The sequence below is a fragment of the Dermochelys coriacea genome, chromosome 9 (assembly GCF_009764565.3).
Source record: "Dermochelys coriacea isolate rDerCor1 chromosome 9, rDerCor1.pri.v4, whole genome shotgun sequence".
Classification (NCBI taxonomy): domain Eukaryota; kingdom Metazoa; phylum Chordata; order Testudines; family Dermochelyidae; genus Dermochelys; species Dermochelys coriacea.
The window spans coordinates 16875848-16885727 of NC_050076.1; the positions used below are offsets into that span (position 1 = coordinate 16875848).

The 9880-nt window shown below is 41.8% G+C and overlaps 1 protein-coding gene across 3 annotated transcripts in view; it reads right to left on the minus strand.

The window, feature by feature from the left end:
- The window catches only part of SKIL (SKI like proto-oncogene), a 34683-nt gene extending 25121 nt beyond the window's left edge, over positions 1–9562 (minus strand). The window contains exons 1-3 of one of the 3 annotated variants that reach the window (XM_038416829.2): positions 9389–9562; positions 7552–7944; positions 5970–7083 (exon numbers count right to left, since the gene is read on the minus strand). In XM_038416829.2, the coding sequence (XP_038272757.1) occupies positions 5970–7076 (1107 nt within the window). In that variant the 5' untranslated portion in view covers positions 7077–7083; positions 7552–7944; positions 9389–9562. Of the gene's footprint in view, positions 1–5969; positions 7945–8673; positions 8846–9388 lie in introns of those variants that run through there. The other 2 variants (XM_038416832.2, XM_038416826.2) reach the window with 2 other exon arrangements.
- Between the last annotated feature and the right edge of the window lie 318 nt (positions 9563–9880).

Consider the following 9880-nt stretch of genomic DNA (forward strand, 5'->3'; position numbering starts at 1 on the left):
CTTTAACAATATCTATATTAGCTATATCTAGAAAGCAAGAGGGAAAAAGTAGTAATGTGCACTTTATCCCCAAGCCAAGTCTACATACTGAACTGCATGGAAAAACTCCTAAAAATCCATAAAAGATTTCATTGGCTTTCCAAATTTCTGCCAGAAGCATACTATAATTATATGTAATAAAGGGAAGTAGAACCCAGGATTGCTAATGGGGGCAAGGACAGGGCCCATGCTGCAATGAAATGTTTATCTCACTTTACACAATTGTCACATACTTTATTGCAAAATGAAGTCTACAAAGAAAAAAGCAAGAGCAAATTACTCCAATCACACACTAGGGGATTTTACTAGTCATAGATTTCTGTTTATAGAGGAGGGACAGATTCACCACAATAACATGACTAAACAATGTTATCTTGAAATACTGACATACTTTAGACATGACCAAGGAGTGACATCTTAAAAGCCTTCCTCATTTCATATTTGAAGAGAAATTTTTATTCATTCTGTTTCAAGAATATGGAGCCTGGGAAACATTCCTTATCAATTTCTGGCAATATTCAATGCTCCACTGTGCAAAAAGCAGTAATATTACTAGAGAAGAGTCTGATACACACATGAGCAACACATATTTTAACACCTACGAAATTTTTTTTTTTAAAAGTGTGCACACATATATCATCTACCAGTATATAACAACTTTACAGTAGGAATCCCAAAAATAAGTTCTCATAATTACATCCTTAGCTGTTGAGAGAATACCTTATTAGATAACTGTACCTTGCACTTCGCCATGTAGAGTCAAACTTGAACTCTAGCAGACCATGAGAGAGAGCAAGCTCCGTAGTCAACAACCTTCCAATCAGAATCTCCAGTCCACCAAAGTTCAATCTTAGGAACTAAAATCAAGAATGCCCCCTACTGATCTCAGGACAGGACACTGGGGAGATGTAGGCCCCAAAGGAGCTGGTCCCAGAATGGTAAAAACTTTTAAGACAATAAATATTGCCTTAAATGTAAAGGATTTGAAATACAGAGAACACACAACTTCCACACAAATGGCCTGAGAAGCTGGATTCCAGTCTATTAGTCAGCTCATTCTGATCATTTAAATACTTTATACTCATTTTTCTACTTATGTAGTAGCTATTGTACAGTATGATTTTTACTTTTACCATTTCTGGATTACATTATCTCCACCTTTTATATCAGATGTTTTAACTTACAGATGACCTTTTATACAATTATGCTATACATTACTATGCTATCAGATCAGTTTTTTTAATGTACATGTTCTCCTTCGGTGTCTATTTCACAACTGAATTATTTGAAATACAATGAAAATGTTACTTGGTAAAGCCTCTGACAGATACATTTAAATATATAATTAAAATGTTTTCCTAAAAACATTTTCTCTCACTCATTGTCCAGGTCCAACCATTCTGAACCAAACTATTAATAACATTTTCAGCCCCTGAGGGAAAGTGTCCATTTAAATATAGACTGTATATGCACATATAAGCATATCCAACCAAATCACAGATTTTAAGTAGTTAATGAATATTTAAATATATTATACATAAAAAGACACCATCAAAGCTAAAATTTGACCTCATTTTACTCATGTTTGTGAAAGCTATATAAATATGATTTTTATATAAAACAAATGCTTCCAGGAACTTTTCTAAAAAAACCCCAAAAAATAAAGTCATTGCCAAAAACTTAATAAAAGTATGCATATAAAATGAAGAAATGTATTTATATTTGTATTATGGGAGCATCTAGGGCCTCAGTCAGGGATCTGAAGACCACTGTGGTAAGTACTGTACAAACAAGTAACTCAGACCCTTTCTGTCCCAAAAAAACTCACAAGGTAAGACAAGACATAACACGTGAAGGAAAGACAAATGGTGATGTAATGGAATGGGAAGACAAGGTATCAGTTAAATGAGCATAGTAGATAGTGGTTTCAGCTCATAACCTGCTTAGCCATTTTCAGCTGGCAGCGGTTTGTATGGGGTTTGTTTTTTGTTTTTGGTTGGCTGTTTTTTGTTGGTTTGTTTTTAAGTACTACTGCAGAAGTAGGATTTAAGGAGAGATTCAGAAGAAAAACTGTTGACTCTGCAGATTGTGACTGGGAGTTTTCCCCATACCTAATGAGCAGTGTAGCAGCACTTGTGGGAAAAGCAGACTAGCAGGCAATCAAAACAGAGATCATGGACAGAGCAAAGGTGAAGGTCAACAACATAAGATCTCAGTAAGGTGGGGTTAAATAGTCGTTACCTTTAAAATCCATCAGACGCATAGTCAATGGAGGGATGCAAAGAGGTAGGGGTCAGGTGGTCAGAGCAATGAGATACTGAAATGATCTTACCAGCATTCTGAATGAACTAAAGGGAGACCAAAGTGGGGATGGGTGAGAAGACAACTGCAGCAGTCAAGGCCAGAGGAGGAGGAGATTACAGTCATCAAGGCAAGAGTTTAAGCAGCCTGCACAGACAGGGGTTAGATCTTTGAACGGATACATAAGAAGTGGCAAGATTTAGACACTGCCTATATATGTGGGTCCAGAAATAGGGCTGTGATGACACTTAGGCTACCTGGGCCTTCATGAAAGGAAAGGAAGGCAATGGTTTGGGGAAGATGCCAGCTCGGTTTTGGCTATGATGAGTTTAAGTTACATATGAACAGAAGAACAGGCATACTGGGTCAGACCAATGGTCCATCTATCCCAGTGTCCTGTCTCTGACAGTGGTCAGTGCCAGATGCTTCTGGTACTTGAAGGTTTAAGGACACCCGGAGCATGGGGTTGCATTTCTGACCATCCTGGTTAATAGCCACTGATGGACCTATCCTCCATTAACTTATCTAATTATTTTTTGAACCGTTATACTTTTGGACTTCACAACATCCCATGTCAATGAGTTCCACAGGTTGACTGTACACTGTGTGAAGAAATATTTCCTTGTATTAAATTGTACTAATTTCATTGGACGACCACTAATTCTTGTGTTATGTGAAAAGGTAAATAACACTTCCCTAATCACTTTCTCCATACCATTCATAGTTTTATAGACCTCTATCATACCTCCCCTTAGTTGTCTCTTTTCTGTGATGAACAGTGCCAGTCTTTTTACTCTCGCCTCATACTGAAACTGTTCCACATCCTAATCATTTTCATTGCTTGTCTCTGAAACTTCTTCACTTTTAATATATCTTTTTTGAGATGGGGGACCAGAATCACATGCAACATATAAGATGTAGGTGTACCATGGATTTATGTTGTAGCATTATGATATTTTCTGTCTTAGTATCTATCTTGAATAATTTTGTATTACCTGCAAATTTTGCCACCTCACTGTTCATCCCCTTTTCCAGATTATTTATGCTGAAGAGCACTGGTCCCAATATGCATCTTGGAGGGCCCTTTTATTTACCCCTTCCATTGCTATAGCAAGTATCTATGCTATAGCAGCATACCTGCTGTACTGCAGCTGTGCTACTGTAGCACTTGTAGTGTACACATGCCCTTGAAGAGATCATTAGAGAGTTTAGTGAGAGCAGTTTCAATGGAATGGAGAGAGTGGAAATTGGATTGTTGAGAATCAAGAACTGAGCTGAATGAGAGAAAGTCAATACGTCAGCTGTAGACAGTCAATTCAGTTAGCTTGGAGGTGAAGGGAAAAGGGAAATAATGTTGGTGAAACAGGTCGGATCGAGGGTGTTTTATTTTTTAAGATAGGTGAGATCAAAGCATACCTGTATTGTGAGGGGAATGAATCTGGAGAGTGAAAAGTTCAGAAGAAAAGTGAGGCAACTCGGGATGTGGAAGTGGCAATGCTCAAGGAGCCTGATTTTATTACTTTCAATTCTTTATTCTGTAATTTTTAAAACTGACAGGTTTCAGAGTAGAAGCCATGTTAGTCTGTATTCGCAAAAAGAAAAGGAGTACTAGTGGCACCTTAGAGACTAACACATTTATTTGAGCATAAGCTTTCGTGAGCTACAGCTCACTTCATCGGATGCATTTGGTGGAAAATACAGTGGGGAGATTTATATACACACACAGAGAACATGAAACAATGGGTTTTATCATACACACTGTAAGGGGAGTGATGATAAAACCCATTGTTTCATGTTCTCTGTGTGTATATAAATCTCCCCACTGTATTTTCCACCAAATGCATCCAATGAAGTGAGCTGTAGCTCACGAAAGCTTATGCTCAAATAAATGTGTTAGTCTCTAAGGTGCCACAAGTACTCCTTTTTTTTTTTTAAATTGAGTTTGTGTTATTGTTTTCCTGTTCTGCAGGTGCACTATGCTTCATTATCTTTTCCTTTAACAGCAAGAAATAGGAGTTCTGAGAAGAATTCTGCTGGGGTGAACAAGAAAAGACAACACAAACTGAATACTGCCTCTGCTGCCCTCAGACCTGCTCTGAGCTGGTGGGTTTCATGGACTGGACACAGCAGAAACCACCTGAAGATCACTCTTGTTACTTTTGGCCTGCATACAACCAGCTTGAGAAGTGACAGAGCCAGCTTTAGGCTGTCAAAACCATCACTGAGAGGTAGAAGGCATAGAGGGATTGCACAGAAAGCATATTTGTACTTTTGCAGGTGCTATACCAGTGTGTGGCACTGCAATGATAGAGTGATGCAGTGGTTAATCATTCTAGGAGCAAAACACCACCATCCATACTATGAACATCTGTGCATGCTTAGTAATAATTGTATGTGTGGAAGGAGGATGTGTTACAGGCATGTTATAATGTTAAAATGTCAAAATTTTCTATTGGCTTATTAATAACTGTCACATTACTGTTGTAAAGTGTGCAGCCCCTGGGTCCCTACACTGATGGTTTCTCAGAACTTGTTTCCAAGGGGTGCCAACTACCTGTAACATTCATGACCAGCTGCTGCTCCCTTGAATTGGATGGCAAAACTTACACCCACTTTAATGGGTGTGTGATTAGGCCTGTAGCTTGCAAATGGACAGGTAAATGCTTCAAAGAACACAATGTATCCCAACAGTAAGAGGGAAGCATTTCAAAACCTCAAAGTTTAAACTCTCTCTACAGCGAAATTAATAGTTGCACACAAACATCAATGCAACCAGTGCCTCAAACAATCTCCTGTCTTCACCCATTACTTACCCTCACTTCTCCTCCAAATCTTTTATAACCCACTTCTTCAAGTACTAATAATTCCTTCACTGGGACTGTTTAATGTTTTGGCTAATATTTGTATTATTCAGATTATGAGCTCTTTGTGGCACAGACTAGCTTTATGTTTGTGAAGCAATGTATAGACTTATAGCAATACTATTTGCATATTATTACAAGTCTCTCCATAGTACTCAAGATGTTGGCAAAAAAAAGAGTTGTTAGATTGCTTAAAAAAATCATTTATGGCATATCTATATTATATATAACCTGTTTAATGAAGAAAAAAACATTACCAAAGTCTTCTGTTTTTAAATAGTATCTTATCAATGCACCATTACATTAATTGAAAAATCATGGCACGCTATTGGGTGCTTGGCAAGCTAACAAACTCGCTTTAACTGACACAAACAGAATTAAAGCTGACACTCCATTCTGAGGCTCCCTCCTGATTTGTTTAGCCATGGCAACACACACTACATAGAACATCACACAAAATTGGTAACTGAAATGAAAAAGTCGTCTAGTGTTTCCATGATGGCTCTAAAGTTCCAATCTTTTGCCAGTTTAAAGAAAAAGAAACCTAGCTTTTACACTAAAAGTTTTTTGGCAAGTTTCCTACGACCATAAAAACCCCAACATGAAAGGAATATTCATTACTGCTTTATATTATCTATGTTGAAGATCTATAGTGGCCTTAACTTATACTTGGCTTGATACCTACTCATATTGATAAAAATGAACATACTTCTAAAAATAAATAATTCGTCTTTGATCCAGAAGTTTTTCAAGAGTAGTTGAACTTACTTTGGAGTGAATTCTTTTCTGATTTTTCATGCTAAACTTCTCCTTCATTTCCTCCAAAAGATGCTTCAGTTCTCTCTCCTCTGAAGTGCCTAAATATTTTTGGTTAACATGAAGATAACAATGCCATTTGGCTGATTCAAAGCCCCAGTGGCAGGTCCTCTTGTCAGGAGATCTATGCGAATGCATCACAAATGTCTGGGGTGAAAACATTCCGTAGCACTCCAAACACTGGATACACGGAGCATCCGGCTGAAGATAAAACTGAGGTGCAAACAAACCCTGGCACTTGCCCAAGCATTCATGCTCTACTTCAAAGGCACTGCCAGTCTCTTTCAATTGGACCAATGTGTTTTTTGCAGGAAGCAGAGTGCCATTTTGAGGAAAAGTGCGAGGACGTAGTAAAGCATTGCATAGTCTTTGAGCATCAGTCAGTGTGATCAACCCACAGGATGGGGCATTAAATGGAAGAATCCCCAAAACCTTCAGGATATGAAGCTGGTCGGAAGTGCACCTCGAGCAGTATATATACAGTTCATCGCACACTGTATTAATTTGCTGTAGTGAAAAGTCTCGGAGCACTGAATTCAACACTTGAGGCAAACAGAGTCTTTTTTCCCCTCCAACTTTAAAACAAGAAATAGATTCTCCCTCCAATATACTCTGAGTGAGCTCTGTGGAACTGTCTGAAGGAATGAGCAGTGGACTAGGAAGTATCTGTGGTGATGGAAGAGGTACGAAGACAGTGGGTGACATGCTTTCCTGGGAATAACGAGCTGAAAAAGCTGCTGGTCCACCCAGTGAACTCTGGCTGCTTAAATGGAACTGTGCCAACGTGTGTTTCAAACCAGGATTTAAATTCAAAGACTCAGATAGTGTAGTATTGTTTGGTTTGGCATTTTCTCCATCAGACTCCATGCGAGTTTCTTCATATTCATCCACGTTTTCCTTCTTTATTGTTGGCATCTTATTTACTACAGCGTGTACTTTGCTATTTACATGCTTTTCTGTCATTACTTTTTTTACTGGTGGACTGCCATCTTCTTGAACTTCACTCTCTTTTTGGTCAGAACCTGGACTTACAGAGAAATCTGTTTGTGGACTTTCCATCACTGAACTGCAGAATTTTAAATAAATAAATTTGAAATGTGCATCTTCCTAGTTGTGTTTGTTTTGTATTTCTTAAAGACACACCAATTTCCAACTATTTTAATTATCTCATGCCCAGCAAATGTTGTGCCACCTCCTTAAGAGGTTAAAAGATTAAACCCTTGCAAGAGCTACAAATGTAACCCGTTTTGCATGTAAGAGCATAAAATTGAAGGGTTAACAAGAGGTTTTTTGGGGGGGTTTAAAAATATTTGTTGAGTTCTCTTTTATTAAATGGACAGCACAATGTACATACAAAAGAGTATAATTTCATACCCCTACACCACTATATATAGATCATTCTAATGAATTAATCTAGTAGAAAAATTGGGGTTTGGTGATCAAAACCAGACTTTTTTGCAAGTTTTTCTTTTAAAAAACATATTGACTTTTCATAAATGTTTGCATTTAAGTATTAAAATACAAAAATGCTCACTTGTTCTCACTGAGCAGTGCTGGTCTTAATGCAAATCTTCCAAAAGATCACTTCAGTGGCGTGTACACTTTACGCAGCACATCCCTTTCAACTCACAGGATCCAACACAGAGCTTAGTCGCTTTATTTATTGTGCAGCCAAGTTTAAAATCACACCTCCAGTGCTGGAGAAATGTATTATGGTAATTCAGTGATAAATCCACAAATTAAAGGCTGATCCAGGTTTGCTGGTGGAAACTAAACATCCCTATAGAGTCGGCATCAGTAAAAATTATCCTAGCATGTGTCAGTTTTCCTACCCTAAATTACTGACAATGAAAATAAGATCCAGGCCATCTGCAAGATTCATTGTTTGGGCTAATAATACAAATCTCTGTCAATCCTTTTATATAACCTGTAAAGAGAGGAAAAGATCAGTAATCATCAAATTTATTTGAAGAATACAATCTTTATCTAAAAACAGTCTATCAATCTTGAAATGGATTCAATATACCAAAATAGGGATATGTTCCCTAAATAACTCTAATTTGCAGAGAACTTTGATTTAAAATCATAGACCCTATTATGGCAGCTGCATAAACCTGGCGGCAGCAATGTAACTCATTCAGAGTGCTGCAAACATGTGGCAAAGGGGACACAGAGGGAAATCACCTATTCCCTCACCCTATTCAATGCTCTGTAAACCCCAGGGACAGAATCCAGAAAAAAAAGGGATTACCACATCTCTCTTCCATGCACTGCAAAGTAGGAGAAGATTAACACAGGGAAAGGGGACAACTAGCCCCTCTTTCTTTGAATATGTATATGAAATGAAGGTATTTTCTCCTAACCTCAACCTTCACTTTTTACATTCAGTGCCATTGAAACAAATCCAACATAACTAAACTGAAACAGCCTAGACCCTTTCCCACACCAGATGCCATGCAACACTCACCACTACTGCTTCCTCTGTACTTATATGTTTTTCCACAGCTCACCTGCGCTGTATTCTCTCTTAGATTAACACCTCCTCCCCCATGCTTTCCTCTGACACACTGACCCTTCCTGGAATAACCCCAACACTCACCACCATCCCGTCTCTCTCACACTCCACCCAGACTCGCCTCCCCCCCCCATGACTCACCTCCACCTCAGTCTATATCACTCACTCAACCATTGCCCACGCTCTCCTCTGACTGGACTCCGTCAAACGCAGGACTTGCCCTTTTGTCCTCCTTTCCACAGACACCCCAAATACTGAAGTGATCCCGCATTCAAACCTACCACCGACTCTCCCAACCCCCTGCCAATTCTCGCGTAGCCCCCCAAGCCCCACCTCTCAACGGCACACCTCACACACAACTTCTCCCCGGCCCAATCCACCCACAAACCCACCTCACACAAACCCCACCACGCAACTCTGCACCACCCCACCCCTCCCAACCAGGAACAACTCCCTTCATTCAGGGACTCCCCACATCATGACCCCCGCTCCTCATGGGGTCCCCCCTTCCCCGAACGCACACCCAACCACGAAATAACACCCCTCCCTCCCCCCCCCCCACGGAGCCCCCTCCCCCAGTTTAGGGATAATGCTCCCACCCCCACAGACGCTTACAGACTGAACCCCCACCCCCCACAGACACTCCTCCACCGCAGGCATAAGCAGCCCCTCTCCACACAATCCCCTGGGTTTGCCCCCAGACACTCCGACCCCTCTCACGAGTAACCTCCCCTCCCCCTCTCCGCCGCCGCCGCCGCCGCCGCGCACACTCCTCCTACCCCCAGCCTCGTCCCGCCACCCCCGGGGCGCTCTGCCCTCCGCGTCTATGGCAGGTCCCCTCACCCCGCCGCCTCACCCTGCATCGTGGGGTCTCCGACACCCCAACAGCGGAGCAGAAGCCGCGCACGCACCGCCCACTCGTGACCTCACTGCGGAGACGGCGGCGCGCGGGCACCAACCCGGCAGGCGCGCGCCCTCGCCTCCAGCCCCGCCTACTGTCTGGGGTAGCGCCGCGGCTGCGGCGAGCAGCTCCCCACCCCCCCCGAGCGAAAAGCTGGTGTAATGAAACCGGGGGCGGGGGGGCCGCCTCCTCCTCCCTCGTCTCCACACGGAGAGCTCGCGTCCCAGTGCGCAGCGCTTTCCCCACAGGCACCCCCCACGCGCCCATAAGGCCTTCCCGCCCCCTTCCGTGACCCCACGTTCCCACAGGGAGCGCGCCGCGCCCCCGGGGCCCTTCCCTGAGAGAGCCCTGCGCTCCTCCAGGGACCCGCCCCGCTTCCGTGAGTGACCACAGCTTCCCCCATAGAGACCCAGCCGCCTTTCGCGAGTTACCCTCAACGCTCCTACA